Raw genomic sequence first — 19,760 nt, 5'->3', positions numbered from 1 at the left:
TTCTGGAAATCTGACAGCATGGTCTTTAGCCCAGGGACCACAGAGGAAAGACAGCAGAACCCTGAATTACAGGGTGTCTGCTGCCTGATTAAATCAGTGTGCTGCCTGCAGTGCTATGGAGATGCAGCATGCCGGGCTCACTCCTGGGCCCACGGCCCAGATGTTAGTCATGGAATCACAGTCAGAGTCCCAGAGGCTCTCAGCAGCCCCTCATCCAGCCACTGCACTTCACAGGTGGGGCTACTGAGGCCCAGAGAGGGAAAGCAACTTGCCAGAGGTCACACAGCATTCATTCAAAAAATATTAAGGGCCTGCTGTGCCAAGAACGGTGCTTGGGGCTGGGAATACTCATGGTGAACAAAATAGCCACAAGCTCCAGGCTCATGGAGTTTACACAGTGAAGGAAATGGGAAAAAGCAGGGAAACACATAAAACCAGAGGTTGTGATCTGTGCTATGACGAATAGGAAGTGTTTAGGCCAAGGTAATCCAGGGAGGTCTTTCTGGGATGGGGCCATTTAAGCTGAGGCTTGAATTGTGAGAAGTGGACTCTGTTTGTGTGCATCTGTTGGGGGATGTGCTCTAGGCAGTGAGACCTCTATGCTCTAGAGCCCCCCGGTGGGGGTGAGTTCCATGTGTTTGAGGGGCTGGCACAGGGCAGGACTGGGAGAGGAGCAGAGAGGGAAGTCTGAGGTGGGTAGAGTCTGGAGCACATGGTCTTGTGGGCTGAGGTGAGAGGCCTGGAATTTCTAGGTCGCAATATGAAGCCATTGGAGGGTTTTTTGCAGGCAGTGCAGTAACAGTTCCCACTTTTCCCCATTGAGGGGCTCCCTGGGAACCCTGTTACCCTGGAGGCTTGGAGAAAACATACTAGGCAGTGACATCAATGCAAAACGAGCCCGGCCAGTCCTTGTCTTGTGTGATCTCTATGCTTTTTACCCACATTAGGTAATTAGGCCAATCCCATTATTTAAAGTTCCCTCTTCCTACCGGATGTCACATATCCAGACCCAAGTGCTGTGGGACCCCCATAGGAATTAGCAAACCTCTCTGACCCAGCAACTGTTACTGAGGTCAGGCGGCTTCAGTAGTTTGCCACAGCCTTTCCCCACCTTATTCCTGCAACCAGCCTTCTTTGCCACAGAGGTGTGAAATGTTAGAAACTACTATCGAGACTGCTCAGATGGAAAGAAACTTTTTTTTTTTTTTGGTCTTTTAGGGCTGCACTTGCAGCATATGGAGGTTCCCAGGCTAGGGGTTGAATCTGAGCTACAGCTGCCAGCCACAGCCACAGCCACAGCCACAGCAATGCAGGATCCGAGCTGCATATATGACCTACACCACAGCTCACAGCAACGCCGGATTCTTTTTCTTTTTGGTTTTTTTGTTTTTTTTTGTTTTGTCTTTTTTTTTTTTTTGCTATTTCTTGGGCCGCTCCCGCGGCATATGGAGGTTCCCAGGCTAGGGGTCCAATCGGAGCTGTAACCACCGGCCTACGCCAGAGCCACAGCAACGCGGGATCCGAGCCGTGTCTGCAACCTACACCACAGCTCACGGCAATGCCGGATCGTTAACCCACTGAGCAAGGGCAGGGACCGAACCCGCAACCTCATGGTTCCTAATCGGATTCGTCAACCACTGCGCCACGACGGGAACTCCAACGCCGGATTCTTAACCCACTGAGCAAGGCCAGGGATTGAACCCGAGTCCTCATGGATCCTAGCGGGGTTTGTTAACCACTGAGCCACAGCAGGAACTCCAGATGGAAAGAAACTTAGTTCTAGGTGGCCATTGTTAGGCCAAAGTTCACACTTTGACTCCTATGACACCTCCTTCCTGGTACCTGGTGCTGTGCTTCAGTCTTCAGGGCTGATAACACAGATCAATAATCCTATCAACAAACACATCCTATCAACAGTGTGTGTTGACTATGGACCTCCTGAGTCACATGGCCTCATCTAAGATAAAGGGCAACTCTTTTCTTTCCTCCTCTCAACCAAGGAAAAGGCCTGGGGAAGTCTTGGCAGGGCAACTCATAAACATCCCTGCAGGTCACCAAGTGCCACATCAGTCTGTCCTGCCACATACCTTTCCTTTTATTTATTTATTTATTATTATTATTTGCTTTTTTAGGGCCACGGCTGTGGCATATGGAGGTTCCCAGGCTAGGGGTCCAATTGGAGCTACAGCTGCTGGTCTACATCACAGCCTCAGCAACGCCAGATCCAAGCCAGTCTTCGACCTACACTACAGCTCATGGCAACACCAGGTCCTTAACCCATTGAGCGAGGCCAGGGATTGAACCCACATCCTAATGGATCCTAGTCAGGTTTGTTAACCGCTGAGCACATGACAGGAACTCCTACCCTCCTTTTTAATGTATACAATTCCCGCAATGCAGTTTTAAGTCCTAACTCAAGCATAACCACCTCCAAGAAGTCTTCCCTGACTGTCTCTTCCATGTCCCTCTGGCCTGTGCTCCTCTCTGCCTCCCTTTTGGTCTCTTAAACTTGTCTCTACCATGTGTTTAGTGATTGGCATGGCATCAGCCTGTACAGGGATCTAAAGGAGGGTGAGTGACAAACACCAGAGAAGGCTGAGGCCTGAGGCTCACTAGTGTGTGTTGGGCCCATCTAATCTCAGTTAAATTCAATTAAAAAGACATACTATGGGCCAAATAAAGCATGCCTGTGGGCTGAAATTGGCCAGAGGGCTGGCAGCTTGCAACAGCTAGAATATTATCTAGAGGGGAAGACATTGCATTTGGAATCTTTAGAGGTCCTGGAGCTGCCACCAACTAGCAGTTGAGTCCTGATAAATACCTAATCTTTCTGAGTCTCAGTTTCCTTATCTATACTTTAGGGGAACATTGACTAGCTCTGCTTTCTTTGTGGGATTTGAAGAATGTTTGCTTTGACTCTAAGCCAATGACCACTATCCTCTTTATAAAAATAGCAGACATTTGGAGTTCCCTTTGTGGTACAGTGGGTTAAGGATCCAGCGTTGTCACTGCATTGGCTCGAGTCACTACTGTGGCATGAGTTCGATCCCTGACCTAGGAACTTGCACATGCCACAGGTGCAGCCAAAGAAATTTTTAAAAAATAAAAATAGCGGACATTTATCCAGCACTTACTATTTGTCAGGCATTTATCTAGCACTTACTATTTGTCAAGCATTTATCCAGCACTAACTATTTATCCAGCACTTACTATTTGGTGGCAGACATTTATCTGGCACTTTACAAGTATTAACTCATTTAGTCCTCACAGTAGCCCTCAGAGATAGATGTTGTTATCTTCTCAATTTTACAGATGAGAAAACAGGCAAAGAGAGGTGAAGGCACTTGCCCAAGGTTAGAGCTGGTAGGTGGCAGAGCTGGGACTATAAAACCCTTACACAAATATTGGTTTACTTAACGACCTCTGAATTTTATCAGCTAAGTAGTTTCTTTTTCACCATTTTATAGACGGAGACACTGAAGCTCAGAGAAGTGAAGTAACTTGTCTGGTAGCACACAGCTTGGAAGTAGGCAAACCTGAGCTTGAACCCAACTCTTTGACCCCTGGGTCCTTCTGTCATTACCTTCATTTAGCTGTGGGAGTTTTGTATTTTCAATGGGTGCCATCTGTGGTTTTTACAGTGTGGTGCAAAGGGTCTGAAATGGGAGGGGCGAGACTGGATTCCGACCTTGATTCTGCTGCCCTAGTGTCCTTGAGCAAGTCACTGAACTTTGTAGGGCTCCGTTCTTCAGCTGCCAGCTGGGCACACAATCACCCCTTTCCTCTTTCCCTGAAAGCTCTCTGAGAGATTCAGTGTGACCAAATAGAAAGGGGGCTGCTGTGGAGGAAGGCATAGCATAGACGCTCAATGACATGTCACTGACTATGTGCAGGGATGTGCAGTGATGTGAAGACAGTGCTTCAGTACGAAGTTAAAGGAGGAAAAAGAAAATAAAACTGTTGCATGTGCAGCATGACCTCAATTATGTGAAATACAAATAGAAAAAAAGACTAGAAGGTGGCACAGCGGAAAGGAATCAGACTAGTATCCATGAGGATGTGGATTTGATCCCTGGCCTCACTCAGTGGGTTAAGGATCCGGCATTGCCGTGAGCTGTCGTGTAGGTCACAGATGTGGCTCAGATCTGGTCTTGCTGTGGCAGCAGACAGGAGGTACAGCTCTGATTTGACCCCTAGCCTGGGAACTTCCATTTGTCATGGGTGTGGCCCTAAAAAAAAAAAAAAAAAAAAAAGAGAGAGAGAGAGAGAGAGAGAGAGAAAGAAAGAAAAAAAGACTAGAATATATCAACTTGCCTGCAATTGCCTCTGGATTGTGGGCTTATATGTAGATTTTACTTCGCTAGGCTTAAATTTTTTTTTCTATTTGCCAATATCAGTCCCATTTTGTATTATATTTTATCATTTAAAAGTATAAATAGGGAGTTCCCACTGTGGCTCAGCAGATTAAGGACCTGATGCTGTCTCTGTGAGGATGCAGGTTCAATCTTTGGCCCTGCTCAGTGGATTAAGGATCCTGTGCTGCTGCAAGCTGTGGCACAGGTTGCAGAGGCAGCTTGGATCCAGTGTTGCCATGGCTGTGGCACAGACCACAGCTGCAGCTCCAGTTTGAACCCTGGCCTGGGAACTTCCATATGCTGCAGGTACAGATGTAAAAAGAAAAAAATGCAGGAGTTCCCATCATGGCTCAGTGGTTAATGAATCCAACTAGGAACCATGAGGTTGCAGGTTCAATCCCTGGCCTCTCTCAGTGGCTTAAGGATCCGGCGTTGCCACGAGCTGTGGTGTAAGTCACAGATGCTGCTCGGATCTGGCGTGGCTGAGGTGTAGGCCAGCAGCTGTAGCTCTGATTGGACCCCTAGCTCGGGAACCTCCATATGCTGCAGGTGTGCCCCTAAAAAGTAAAAAAAAAAAAAAGAACGAAAGAAAGAAATATATTATAATCTAGATGGAGGATAAGGCATATTCATAGGTAACCACGATTGAGTGTAGAAAGAAAGTACTAAATGCTTTAGGGAAATTGTCACTAGGAGTTGAGTAGGGATAAATCTATTCCAGCTATGGAGATTAAATAAGATTTTTGTGAAGAAGTTGGCATTCTGTGCTGAGCCTTGAAGGACCAGTAGAATTCTGGACATGTGAAAATGTTTGGCATTATTGGCAATGATATATATAATGAAAGGTGGAGTTCCCATTGTGGCTCAGAGGTAACAAACCTGACTAGTATCAATAAGAACTTGGGTTTGATCCCTGGTCTTGCTCAGTGGGATAAGGATCCGGAGTTGCTGTGGGCTGTGGTACAGGTCAAAGACAGCTCAGATCCCAAGTTGCTGCGACTGTGGCATAGGCCAGCAACTACACTCTGATTTGACCCCTAGCCTGGGAACCTCCATATGCCGTGGGTTCAGCCCTGAAAAAAGCAAAAAAAAAAAAAAAAGTAATGAAAGGTAATGTTTACTTAGCATATACTATATGCTAGGCATTGTGCTATTCAGTTATACACATTCTTTCATTTAAGGCTCACTGAAGCTCTATTAAGAAAGTAGAATTATCTCCAATTTATAGATGGGGAAGCTGAAGCTTAGAGATTGAATATTTTCCAAAAGTCATGAGATGGTCAAGCTAGGATTCACACTCAGACCTCACAATGTGTCACAGTGCAAGAAATAACGTGATTTGAGGCAGGAAAGTATGTGCCCACAGGGGATTAGACGGGAGCTTTTAGAAGGCAAGGAACATGCATGTCTTGCTCACTTCTCCATGTCCAGGACCTAGATGGTAGCTGGTACATTGCAGATGCTTAATAAATATTTGCCGAATGAAAGAAACAGTGAGTGGTCGGCTGTTGCTGGAGTGTAGGGAGTGTGCTTGGAAAGAAACAGTGAGTGGTCGACTGTTGCTGGAGTGTAGGGAGTGTGCTTGGAAAGAAACAGTGAGTGGTCGACTGTTGCTGGAGTGTAGGGAGTGTGCTTGGAAGGCAGCAGGTCAGGCAGGATGTGAACGCAGAGTTTTCAAGCCGAGGCAGGGCCCATCAATCAAAGAGCCAGAGAACCGGCTGAGGCAGTGTGGTAGGTTACTTGGCAGGGAAGAGAACAGCCAGTGGGGAAGCCCATCAGGAGACCACTTGAGAAAGGGCACGGACCTCAGGGAGGGTATTGGCGCTGGGGGAGGGGGCTGCACAGGCAGAATGGAGTAGAAAGAGGCCATGGATAGTGTCTGCCTCAAACTCAGAGTGCAGAATGTATTAAAAGTTGGTTTTTGGAGTTCCTGCTTGGTGCAGTGGGTTAAAAGCTCTGACATTGCCACCAGATGTGGCTTAGGTCGAGGCTGTGACTTGGAGTCAATCCCTGGCCCAGGAACTTCCATATGCCATGGATGTGGCCAGAAAAAGAAGAGAGCTAGCTAGCTAGCTAGATAGAATGGAGATAATCATACTTAGAGAAAAACGTTGCCCCTGGGGTTAACCACATGTCATGGGAACAGTTGGTACCCCCCCCCCCACGCATTAGTCCCTTTACACATTAACTATCACTGTTGGCATCTCCTTGACAAGAGGAGACCTAGGCTGAGCCTCCTTTCATGAAGCAAATTTCTTGGCAGGTGCCCAAAGGCCCAAGAGTTAGGTTTGGGAAAACACTTCAGAGCTCATACGGTTTGTTTGGCCAATGCCCATCCTTGCTAACCCCACCCACTTTTCCAAGTTGTTATAGACAGGCCTCAAGCCCAGGAGCTCCTGGTATCAAAAAAAAAAAAAAAAAAAAAAAAAGGATACAGTCCATGTTCATCCAGAAGCACCAGGTCCTTTAGAAAATCTAACTCAAAGAGAAAGGAGTTCCTGTTGTGGCTCAGCAGGTTAAGAACTGGACCAGTATCCATGAAGATGTGGGTTTGATCCCTGGCCTTGCTCAGCGGGTTAAGGATCCAGCGTCAACATTGAGCTATAGTACAGGTCATGGATGCAGCTCGGACCGGCTGTGGCTGTGGCTGGCAGCTATGGCTCTAATTTGACCCCTGACCTGGGAACCTCCGTATGCTGTGGGTGTAGCCGTAAAAAAAACAAAAAAACAAAACAACAACAACAACAAAAAAACCCCCCACAAAAAAACAAAACACCTCAAAGAGGAATAAAACTCTGAATATCCAACTGTGTTACATTTTTCTTCCTATCAAGCACTCAAGAAGCCACCCCTCATTTAAACTACGTGCCTGGAACATAGTACGGACACAATAGATATTTGTGGAAAGAATATTTATCTCATTAGGTTATTGTGAGGATTAAATGAGATAATGTATGTTAAACATTTCTCATAGAACTTAGCATATAGTAGTTACTCAATAAAAGTAGCTGAAAACACACACACACAGAAATGCCACAGTAGGTCACGGATTTTTTTTTTTTTTTTTTTTTTTTTTTTTTTGTCTTTTTAGGGCCGCATCCATGGCACATGGAAGTTCCCAGGCTAGGGGTCGAATCAAAGCTGTAGCTGCTGGCTTACATCACAGCCACAGCAATGCCAGATCTGAGTTGCATCTGTGACCTACACCACAGCTCACAGTAACGCTAGATCCTGAACCCACTGAGCAAGGCCAGGATCGAACCTGAGTCCCCATGGATACTGGTCAGGTTCATTACTGATGCACCACCAGGGGAACTCTACACATCACTTTGACTAACGTTTCACTTGACTCCTCACGAAAGCTGAGAAGGCAGAAGCAAGTCAAGCATAATTTACTTCCACTTTTCCACCAGGAAAGGGGTCCAGGGAAGTGCTGAGAGCTGGCCAACAGAGAGAGGTCAAGTTATGAATTATGGAAGAGTTGGGACTAGACATCAGATGGCCTGGGTGTCCCCACCAGCACCTCTCCCCAGTAGTTCTGGTTACAACAACCTTACAACTGGCCTCGCCTCTCAGGGGCAATACCAAGAGGTTGTTCCTTCCTTTCCTTTCCTCCCCTTCTTCCCTCCCTCCTTTCCTTCCTTCAGCTGCACCTATAGCATATGGAAGTACCTAGGCTAGGAGTCATATCAGAGCTGCAGCTGCAGGCCTGCACCACAGCCACAACAACAGTGGATCCAAGCCACACCTTTTGGCAATGCCAGATCCTTAACTCACTGAGCAAGGCCAGGGATCAAACCCACATCCTCATAGACATGTTAGGTTCTTAACCCACTGAGCCACAGTGGGAATTCCCAAGATGCTTTGCTTTTTTTTTTTTGTCTTTTTGCTATTTCTTGGGCCGCTCCCGCGGCATATGGAGGTTCCCAGGCTAGGGGTCCAATCGGAGCTGTAGCCACCGGCCTACGTCAGAGCCACAGCAACGCAGGATCCGAGCCGCGTCTGCAACCTACACCACAGCTCATGGCTCACGGCAACGCCGGATCGTTAACCCACTGAGCAAGGGCAGGGACCGAACCCGCAACCTCATGGTTCCTAGTCGGATTCGTTAACCACTGCGCCACGACGGGAACTCCTCCAAGATGCTTTTCAATAAGCCTTCTCCCCTAACCAGTAAGTCATGTGTGTGTGGTTTTTTTTAATAGATTAAAAAAAAATTTTTTTTTTTCTTTCTTTTTAGGGCCGAACCTGCGGCACATAGAAGTTGCAGGGCAAGGGGTCAAATTGGAGATGCAGGATTTCCTGTCATGGCGCAGTGGGAACGAATCAGACTAGGAACCGTGAGGTTGTGGGTTAATTCCTGGCCTTGTTCAGTGGGTTAAGAAGCCGGCATTGCAGTGGCTGTGGTGTAGGCCAGCAGCTGCAGCTCCAATTTGACCCCTAGCCTGGGAACCTCTACATGCTGCGGGTGCAGCCCCTAGGAAGAAAAAGAAAAAAAAAAAAAATTGAAGCTGCAGCTGTCAGCCTACACCACAGCTGCCACAGCTCATGGCAATGCCAGATCCTTAACCCACTGAGCAAGGCCAGAGTTCGAACCCATATCATCATGGATACCAGTTGGGTTCTTAACCCATTGAGCCACAACAGGAACCCCCCCCCCCTTTTTTTTTTTTTAATAGTTGATTTACAATGTTTTGTCAGGTGTGTGTTCTAATCCCTGTTGTGGAGATGCCCAACACTCAGGGTTTTGATTTATGGGTTTTTTGGTTTGTTTTCTGTTTTTGGCTGCAACTGTGGCATGTGGAAATGCCAGGCCAGGGATGGAACCTGTACCACAGTTGCAACCTGTGCTCCAGCTTTGGCAACCTGAGAGCTTTAACCCACTGGGCCACACAGGAACTTTTAGGTTATTTCTTAAGCAGGTGGGATTCCATCTAGCCAGAGGCCAGGACTTCTCCAAGTGAAGTGTGGAACCACAAGCACCCAAGGGTCTTGTTAGATATGCAGATTTCTGGATCCAAATGCTTTGGAATCTGCATTCAGGGTTTTCCCTCATCATTGAAACTAATCTAGTCTAACCTATTACTGTAAATTATTGTCTTAGACGCAAGACAAGCACCTGTTTCTCAGTTTGTTGTCTTTCTCACCATCTTAGAATGTAAATTCCGTGAGGATAGGGACTTTGTTAGCCTGGTTTATTTCCAAACTCTGTTTCCTAGGACCTCCACGGTAAATATTTATTTAATTGAATGTGCACTAAAATCTGGAACCGCTGTCACACCATTCTTTATTTTACAGTAGGGATACTGAGGCCCAAAGACTGCAGAGTTGGTAAAGGGCAGGATCAAGGTCAGTATAAAAATCTCAGAACTCCTGAGTCTTATTCGGGCATTGGTTCATCTCTGCCCCAAGCAATCTTTATAAAAAATGAAATCCACTTGACAAAAAAGACATTTTCTGCCCATAAAACTTGGTTTCAGAACTTGGCTGGGTTGGGAGCGCTTGGTTATCCCCAGCTCACTTCCTAGGCGCGCGCGATGCCCCCAAGGGGTAAAGGCCCGCCTTCCAGACCGGGCGTCGAATCCAACTCGGGGCAGTGTCCCCGGCCGGGGCGGCGGGGAGGAGCCGAGCACAGTCCGCGGAGGTGAGACGGGCTCTCCCAAGGTCACCCAGGCGGGGCTTGGAGGAGCCAGGCCCACAGGACGCCAGGGAGCCGGCAGCACCCCCCTCCACCACCCCTTAAATCGAGGGTGACATTAATGGCTCCTTCCCTGGAATCTGGCGCACCCAACGTAAAGAGCGCGAGCAGGCCCAGCCGGCCGCGTGGCCGGTTCCCATGTGCTCCACCTGCGGCCGCTCTCACGCGCTACCTCTTTAAGACACTTCCCCCACTTTACCACCCCTTCTCTCTAGCCCGGCTCACTGCCCCACCCCCCTTCCGAATTGCATCAGGCACGTGCTCGCCCCCGTCGGGTCTGAGTACCCCTCACCAGCCAGCGCCGGAGGTGCGCCGAGAAATTGGAGGCGAGGGGCGGGGCGAGGGGCGGGGCCGCGGGGCCGTACGGGCGCGCTCCCGCCGCCTTCGCCCGTTCGTCGCCCAGGGCCGGCCCTAGCGGGCGCGCCCCCGCTGCGCCCTCCCCTCCCCCCGCCCGCTGCGTCGCGAGGCGCGTGCCCGCCCGCCGCCTGCCGCGGATCGCGTGGTCAGCTCGGCTCGCCGCGCCTCTCCCCCGTCCGTCCATATTGCTGCAGCCCCCGAGCCGGGAAGCCCGGGCCGCCCCGGGGGCGGGGGGGAGGGAGGGACGGGACGAGAAGCTTGCCAGGCTCGGGGTGGGGGCGCCTTGCGAGGAACGGGCGGGGGGGGACGCGCGCCGAGGAGGCCTGGACCGCAGAGTGGGGGGCCTTCCTCCCCCCCCCGCCCCGCCAGCAGGCCTTGGATTTACGGCGGCTGCATCCGACCGGGAGGGGGGCCGCGCCTAGCGTGAACCCGGACCCTTCTCCGCAGGCACTGGGGCCCAGCGCCCCGGAGGAAGGAGTCGCGGGGGCTCTGAGAGCCAAGTTCGAGGCGGGGGAGGCAGCCTCGGGCGCGCCCGGCTTCTCCGGGGGGGCGGGCGCGCAGATGGCCACTCAGGTGGAGCCGCTGCTGCCGGGGGGCACCCCGCTCTTGCAGGCCGAAGAGCACGGGGGGCTGGTGAGGAAGAAGCCGCCGCCGCCGCCGCCGCCCGAGGGCAAGGGCGAGCCCGGGGCGAACGACGTCGGAGGGGGGGAGCCGGACGGCGGCGCCCGGAGACCTCGGCCGCCCTACGCCAAGCCGCACAAGGAAGGCACCGGGCAGCTGGAGCGCGAGAGCCCGCGGCCGCCGCAGCCTCCCGGCGCCGAGGGCCTGGCAGTCAGCGACGGAGAAGAGGGCGGCGGCGAGCCGGGCGCTGGCGGAGGAGCTGCGGGAGCCGCGGGCGCCGGGCGCCGAGACTTTGTGGAGGCCCCTCCGCCCAAGGTGAACCCGTGGACTAAGAACGCGCTGCCGCCGGTCCTGGCCACCGTGAACGGACAGTCTCCTCCAGGTGGGTCTCCCTGCTTGTGATCTTGGGTTCGGGGGCCTCTTCCGGGGCCTTAGGCGTCCCCTCCCCCAGCGGCCTCCAGGGCCCGGGGGTCCGCCACTGGTCCTGGTGACTCGGGTTTTTTTTTTTTTTTTTTTTTTTTAGCTCCCTTTAATTTAGGTCGCCATACCCTGCCCCCCAGCATGCTCGGGAACCTGTCCCTACCGGAGGGCCCGGCCTCCGGGAGGCTGTAGCCACCGCCCGGGCCGCAGCGGTTAGTGGGCAACGGCGTGGTTCGGGCCTACCTCGCCGGGAGAGGGTGGGCGCTGGTTTCGGTGAAAAAAGCCCTTTCCCTCCCACCGCGTGTTTGTGTAGGAGACTGTTTGTAGCCTGAAACATTTCTCGGGAAGCCCCCTCTTCCCACCTCGCCCCATGCTGTCCGTTTTGGTGGCGTTGCGGTTGTCCCTATGTTGTAAATGTTTAATGAGCATATGTCATGGGCAGCAAAACACCCGGCGACGAGTTTATACCGACCACAAGGATTCGGGATTTAAAAGTTAAGTTTTTTGCTCGAGCACATAGTGTTAGGCGGTAGAATGGCTACTGGCGAAGGGTTGAGGGGTCTATTGCAGGGAGAATCGGGAGGAAAGGAAACCCAGCATGTCCCTGAATTGGGTGCTTTCCCTGTCTGCTCCCGGGGACCTTCCGCCTTTAGACCATGCCTCTGGATGGCGAGTGTGCGGGGATCCAGTAAGGGGGAAATGTAAGGCGAGTAAAGGGGCATGCGGCGACGCGAGGGGCGTGCGGCGCGGGCGAGGGAGTGGCGGGGCCGGGCGGGCGGGTGACAGTTGGGCGCCATGCGCCGCGCCGCCGGCCCTCGGGCTGCTCGCGGCCGCTCGGCCTCGGCGTTCGGCGCCCGCCGCGGAGCTCCGGGTGGAAGGCGGGTGCTGGCGGGCGGGCGGGCGGGCGAGCGGCGCGGCCCGGAGTGTGCGTGTGCGCGGGTGTGAGTGCGCGTCCCCCCTTCCCGGCATTCCTCCGCAGCCGGGACAACGTGGTGCCTCCTCGCGCGGGGAGCGGCATGTGACCGCCGACCTGCGCGCCCCGCGCCCTCAGTCTCCCTCCTGGGCTTTTGGGTCCTTTGAGACCCGGCCCCTTGGGGGAGGTGGGCGTGCGGGAAATCCCAGTGGAGCCGTGTCACCGGGGTGGGGGGGGAGAGGCAGAGCAGAATATGGAGGCTCCGCTCTGCTTCCCTTAGCGGAGAACAGATCGTCGGCTTTGGTGGGGGACGCGCCCGCACTCCTCCCTTTGCCGGTGCGTAGAGCACCGTGGGGCTCGATTCTTTGGTTCCGGGTGTTTTTGTAGTGGACTGGTATTAAAACCCGTTTGGAGCTAGAGGGATGGCTTGTGGCCATAACCCTACTGCTTTTTCAAAACTCCTCCTTTTCTGCAGTTGGGGAGTGAGGCTGACTGGTTTAAACCATCAAATGGGGAAAGTCGAAAGGGGACCTCGATGTCTATACATTCAGGGGAATAGAATCACTCGTAGTCCTAGGGAAACCAGAACAGCGAATTCTGAAAATGGCATGTTGTAATTTTTATTTCTTTTAAGATTGCTTCATTTGAAGGAGGGGACCTTCGACGTTTACTAACAGGACCTCAAACCGTGTTCTCTTCCTTTTGCCCTCCTCCCCTTCCCCCCCTTTCCTTCCAGAACCCTCTTATGCAAAGGGCAGTGCTGAAACCTCCATTTTCTTGCAAATCCCTCCTGATCCATCCACCGAGGGAGGGAAAGCAACTTTAAGACACTCTTTGGTTCCCTCGCCCGCCCCTTTAAACTCGAAGGGGTATAATCATCCCTAGGAGAAAGCACTCCTCAGAAGTTTAAATGGGGCTACTCACCCTAGCTGCAACTGCTTGCTAATGGTGAACCTGCCTTGTGGGTTTTAAATCAGCCATGACATCAGGTGGTGTTGGGCGCCTGAGCTGGCATTTTGTGCAAGTCCAGGGGCCCTTGATAGGGTGTGTCACTGAGGTTATTGATCGTGGGAAGAAGACAGCTTGGCTGGCATCTCGCCTTTACCTCTGAGTAGAAAAGCCAACTTGGCTGTAAGTGCCCAAAGCGAAATTGAGTTGGGTAGATTTACTCTGTTCTTGTTTTTCTGGACTCATAAGGCAAGAAAATGTTTTGTCTACTCATTGATTTTGAACTTTCGGAAGAGTCTTTGACAGACAAACTCTGAATTAATCCAGAAGCTTCTCTGTTTAAACCTGTTGTTAGTGCTTGGATGCTTTTTGAGGCAGAGTTTTGTGGTCAGGTTAGATGGTGGCCCTTTCTTTGAAGTCTGCAGGGATCACCAAGGCCCTTTTCCAGCCCTGATTTTATTTGCAGCTTGGGCGAGTTTAAATGTGACACCAATGAAGTGGCAGTGTGGTCTTGGGAAATTTTGTGTTCTGTGATGCATATGTTTTTGGTGCCTCATAAGCGAGCCAAAAGCTTTCCAAAGCTTGCTGCAAATGACTATTTTTAGCTCTTCTTTTGGCTCAATGCTCATATTTTAGTTCTTTAAGGGACATGTGCAGTAACTAGTAATAAAAGATGTTTTGTGACATCCCCCCCTTTCTTGTGGGGTTTTTTGTTCTGGTTTAAGCTTCTGGGTTTTAATAGTTTTAAGTCTTGGGATTTGCATTATGGCTTTTTGTAATTTCCCTCCCCTGGAATATTTTGAAAACATTAGAAATTTTTTCCTTCTCCTAGCCACAACTCTTTATGAGAGAAGCAGGATGTCTTAGTTAAAAGAAGAGCTGATAGTATAGCAGAGATTCTGGAGTCAAAACTGAATGGGTTCTGATGCCAGCTCTACCACTTAGCTGTGCCTTCTTGGGCAGGATACTTAACTATTCTGTGCCTCAACCTCCCCATTTGTATTCTAGAAATTAAATTATTGACCTGCCTCATGGGACCATTGTGAGCATTCACTGTGACAATATGTGTAAAGTATTTAGCTCAGTGTATGGCATGTGTTGTTACACCATGTCTGGGAGACTGAAACTATGGGACTTTCTGGGACTTTTTTTGGGTCTCTGTTTTCTCCACCTGTAAAATGAGGATATTGGTGAATGTTGAATTTTCCTTTTCTGGTATTATATCAGGACTCTAAGAAATATATGGGATCCAGCTCCTTAGAAATGGACTGTTGCTTGTCCTGGGACACGAAGGTCATAGTATGAATTGCAAAGGTAGATAACCCAAAGAATTGGCTATTTTTGCTTTGGAATGTGTTATGATGAATGTTTTATTTTTTTCTTTTTTCGGTCACACCCGCAGCACATGGAAGTTTTGGGGCCAGGGATCGAATCTGAGCCACAGCTGTGACCTATGCCACAACTGTGGCAGTTTGGGATCCTTAATGAGCCGGGGATCAAACTCTCTCTGCCATAGAGACAACACTGGATCTTAAACCCACTGCACCACAGCAGGAACTCTCTCTCTTTTTTTTTTTTTTCTTTTAAAGGACTGCATATAGAGATTCTCAGGCTAGGGGTAGAATTGGAGCTGTAGCTGCTGGTCTACACCACAGCAAGGCAGGATCCTAGGTGGGTCTGCATCCTACACACCACAGCTCAGAGCAATAACGGATTCTTAACCCACTCAGCAAGGCCAGAGATCGAACCCTTGTCCTCATGGAGGCTAGTGGGGTTCATTACCACTGAGCTACAATGGGAACTTTCAGATATTTTTAAAGTAAGTTTTCGTTTGCCTTTCATAAAAATTACCTTTTAGAGGAGTATACTTGAGCTCTCAGGCTGTGGGAAAAGGCAAGCCTAACCGAACTAAGTTTGCTGTGGCCGGTGTACATGGAATAGGTTGACATCTCAGCATATTATCCCTGCAAGCTTCCAGCAATCCTAGCGGGGAGTTGGTGGGTTGGTTGAGTGATACCTCTAACTTTGCTTAGTAAGAAAGAAAACAGTGCTGTGATTTGTTTTCTTCATTTCTCTTCGAAGGAAAGTTTGGGGCAGAGTCTGAGTTATCCAGTTTCTGAATGTGAAAAATTCTCCAAGACAAATTATTTTGTCAATAATTGGCATTAGGGAGTTCCAGCTGTGGCACAGTGGGTTAAGGATCTGGCGTTGCTGCAGCTGTGGCATAAATCACAGTTCTGGCTCGGATGTGATCCCTGGCCCAGGAACTTCTATCTGCCACAGTGTGGCCAAATAAATAAATGGCATTGAAAATACAGCAAATTAGTGGATATAACAACAACAAATAGACTCACAGATAGGACAGACCAGTGGGGAGAGGGAAGGAGGGAGGGAGTGGTACCGGTTTAAGAGGTACAGACTCATGTATGAAATAAGCTACAGGGTATACTGTACAACATGGAAGGTATAGCCAATATTTTATAATAACTATAAATGCAGTATAACCTTTAAAAGTTGTGGTTCATGGGAATTCCCATTGCTGCTCAGCAAACAAATCTGACTAGTATCCATGAGGATGTGGGTTCGATCCCCGGCCTTGCTCAGTAGGTTGGGGGTCTGGTGTTGCCGTGAGCTGCGGTGAAGGTCAAAGACTTGGCTTGGATCCCCAGTTGCTGTGGCTGTGGCTGATGTTCTGATTTGACCCCTAGCCTGGGAATTTCGGTATGCCACAGGTGCAGCCCTAAAAAGCAAAGAAAAAATTCTGACTCATTATATTATACACCTGTAATTTATACAATATTGTACGTCAGCAGCATCTCAAGTAAATAGGTAGCATTTTTTAAAGAGGGAACTGTTGTAGGTGAAAAGATTTGAGACATCAGCCAATTGCATTGTGTAGATTTTGTTTGAATCCTGATTCCAACAGGCTATAAGAAATTTTGGTGATAATTGAGGATATCTGATCAGTTTAGATTATATTAAGTAATATAATCTATACTTGTCAGGAGTGATGGTGGCATTGCCGTTGTTTTTGTTTGTTTTAAAATCCATAACTGATGATGTTGTGCACCTCTGGCAAAGGACTGCTAGGTTGACTTTGATAAATGAGGGCTTAAAACTCTTTTCCTACAGTTCAGATAATTTTCTTGTAAATATAAAGAGAGCACACAATAGCATATCCTCTGAAGGGGAGAGAGGAAGGCAGCCTTTCACTGGAATCTGCTGCTGCCTGGCCCCTGTTTTGGGCAGGGAGTTTTGAGTTTTTCACTGAGAAATGAGTGCCTTCTAGGGAGGGGAGGGGGCTTTTGAGGGCCTTTGTGAGTAGGGGGTAATCTCAGCAGTCCTGAACATCCCGAGGAGTGGGGTCTTTTGGCTGGACATCCCCCCCTCCTGCCCAACTCTGGGCTAGAGTAAGCATTTTAGAGGTGTTAGCACTCTTCCCCTCCCTTTGGGAGGCTGGTAGGGAGAAGAGGAACAGTGGGCTTGAAACCACAAAAACCTCTTTAAAATGGAGAGCTTGGCAGATGGGAGTGCCCCTGTTTGCAAAGTCCAGGACAACCTCAAAGGGGGTAATTAGCGTGTTGGAGCCTCCAGAGGGCTCGAAAACCTCCCAGGCTGGTCCAGAGTGATTTAAGGGAGGAGGGGGCAGGAGAGAGGACAGCCTTACCTTGCTGGGGGTTCTTGAAAGGAAACAAAATTTGATGCCCTGGTTAATGAAAGCAAAAGGAACAGTAGGGTAAAGGAGCAAAGGAATAAGTGATAGGATTTAAATCAGAGCATGCTGTTTTTCTTGTTTACAGAATGGAACTAGCACCTGGGCCCAGGCTGTTGTGAGGATCAAATTGATAGTCTTACAGGGCAGCTCAGTTTATGAACGAAAATGTCCCACACAGATGTAAGTGGGTTTTTTGGTTTTTAATTTATTTTAAATTTCATGGTTGCATCTGAGACATGTGGAAGTTCTGGGCTAGGGATTGAATCCAAGCAGCTGTGACAATACCAAATAATTTTAAGCCACTGCTCAGGGCTGGGAATTGAACCCGCGCCTCTGTGGCAACCCAAACGATTGCTGTCAGATTCTTAACCCATTGTGCCGCCGTGGGAACACCAGATGTTAAGTGGTTTAGATTGCAGAAGGTACATTCCTAAGCCAGGTACAGTTGACCTTTGAACTACATGGGCCCATGTATGTGGTTTTTTTTTTTTTTTCAGTAACTGTTCCAGGCCCGCACTGTGGTTGATTGAGTCCACGCTTACGTAGAATTGCACATAGGGAGGAACTGCAGATACTGGAGGGCAGCCTGTAAAGGTACCCGTGGGTTTCCACTGAGCCCCAGGGGTTGGCGCCCCTAACCCTTGTTGTTTTGAGAGTCAACTGTCTATATAGTTTGAGGTAATTGAAGGGTTATCCATATCTTTCCTAAGCGGGGATGGGTAACCTGGAGTTAATTTTGAAGTGGTGCTGTTTGTGATTGTTACCGGGCCCACTGGCCATTTTTTTCGTGGCAGATAGCCTAGGTTGTCTCCTTGAGGGATTTTCCCAGAATCAGAGGGGCAGTCTTGACATGGCATCTTTCTTGTGCCTGCACCTTTGGACTGGCAAAGCCCTAGATGTGGAAGGTGGAGAATACAGGCTTTTATGACAAATTCTGTAAAGCAGACCAGATGAATCTCACGAATGGTGAAGGGCTTCACTACCTCAGTTTGAGGTATTGTTGGTAAACCCAGATGACCCGTCCATCAGAGGCCTTGTGTCCAGGCGCTTTGTAAGAACCGTCCAAACTTGTTGTGGTAACCACCTCCCCTTAGACATACATTCCAGCAACTTCTCTTCATTGCTTTAGAATGAAGTTCCAAGCTTTTCAGAGGAACTGAAGTCCCACAGTTGCCAGGAGCCATCTGGATGCCTGGTCCACCTGGGCTCAATGGTTTCTGCTCTCTTTTCCACATACACTATCTTCTGATAACCCTGAGATAAGTAGTAGTGATATTGCAGTTAACCTGTGTCATTTTGTCTGCAGGTGCTCTTTTTATTCCCGCTTTACAAATGAGGAAAGTGAGACTCAGGAGAGGTTAATAAGGAACTCTGTCCTTCTGATTGCTCAGACTAAAAACCTTAAGGTCATTCTTGCCAGCTCTGTTTCTCTCACCTCGCATCTAATTTACCGATACATCCTTTTGGCTCCTCAAGCTGTGACCAAAGCTAAATGATTTTTACCACCTCATCAGTTGCCAGCCTGGTTTACACGCCATTATGTTTCACCTAGATGGTTGCCGGAGCCTCTGAACTGATGATCTCCTATTACTCAAAATCCTCCTGGCTTTTATAGCAAAGTGAAATTCAGAGTCCTTGGAGTTTCCTTTTTTTTGTTGTTAGGGCCGTACCTGCAGCATGTGGAAGTTCCCAGGCTAGGGGTCAAATCAGAGCAGCAGCTGCCAGCCTACACCACAGCCTCAGCAACACCAGATCGGAGCCACATCTGCAACCCACACCGCAGCTCATGGCAACACTGGATCCCTAAGCCACTGAGCAAGGCCAGGGATCGAACCCGCATCCTCGTGGTTACTAGTTGGGTTCCTTACCGTTCCCTTGAGTTCCCTTTTGATCTGGCTCTCTAGACCTCCTCTTTCCTCAACCCTGAGCTCTGACTTCATCTTTAACCACTTTTCCCTTGCAGCAACATCAGTTCTTGCTTTCCCTGGAGCATGATGTATACTCTCCTGCTTCAGGGCTTTTGTTCTGCATTGTTCTTCCCCCAGATAGCTGCATGGCCCATACTCTTACTTTCTTCAGGTTCCTATTCCATTCACTGAGATGAAGAGGTGGTCCCAGATCACCCTGTATATAAAATAGCAAGCCTGCACCCCAAACTCCATATCCCCATCCCTCTTACCCTGCTCCATTTTTCTTTTTTTGGCCATGGCATGCAGTGGCTTGATGGGGGATCTCAGTTCCCAGACCAGGGACTGAACCCCAGCTGTAGCAGTGAAAGCACTGAATCCTAACCACTAGACTACCGGGGAATTCCGAACCTTGCTTCATTTTTCTTTTTAGCTTTTGTCACCATTGGATCACTTTGGTGTTTGACTGCTGCTTTATTCCTAGCACCTTAGCATGCCTGGCACATAGTAGGCAGCTCAGTGAACAATTAATTAATAAACGAATGGATGAATCTCAGACTTTAACAGTATCATTCACATTTTTGAGTCTGGCATAGAAGATACCCCAGTGAATAGTAAAAATCATTGTTGACGAAGAACACATGCCTTCACAGTCCGCTCCGGAAGGTGCTGTGTAAGAAAGCTGTGGGCTTCTTTGGGCATGCAGTGAGGGCACCCCGTTCAGTCTAGGTCAGAGAAGTCTTAGACGTCTGGAGGTGAGACTCCCCACCACCCGCAGGGAAGTACCCGTGGGGCAGGGCTTCCTAGGTCTGCATGTAGACTGCTT

At 49.6% G+C, this 19,760-nt stretch overlaps 1 protein-coding gene across 3 annotated transcripts in view; it reads left to right on the top strand.

The window, feature by feature from the left end:
* The window catches only part of LARP1 (La ribonucleoprotein 1, translational regulator), a 93,489-nt gene that overhangs the window by 22,131 nt on the left and 51,598 nt on the right, over positions 1 to 19,760 (top strand). For 2 of the 3 annotated variants that reach the window (XM_085001890.1, XM_021076708.2), the window contains exon 1: positions 10,522 to 11,413. The exons of the other annotated variant lie outside the window; for it this stretch is intronic. In XM_085001890.1, the coding sequence (XP_084858016.1) occupies positions 10,972 to 11,413 (442 nt within the window). In that variant the 5' untranslated portion in view covers positions 10,522 to 10,971. Of the gene's footprint in view, positions 1 to 10,521; positions 11,414 to 19,760 lie in introns of those variants that run through there. 3 annotated transcript variants of the gene reach the window in all.

Source organism: Sus scrofa, chromosome 16, assembly GCF_054392235.1.
Source record: "Sus scrofa isolate SSC_HxYL_T2T_F1_AM1 chromosome 16, Sscrofa_HxYL_maternal_Yorkshire_Landrace_v2.0, whole genome shotgun sequence".
NCBI classification, from domain to species: Eukaryota; Metazoa; Chordata; class Mammalia; order Artiodactyla; family Suidae; genus Sus; species Sus scrofa.
Note: the sequence above shows the minus strand (reverse complement) of the source record. Positions and strands in the feature narration are given on the sequence as shown.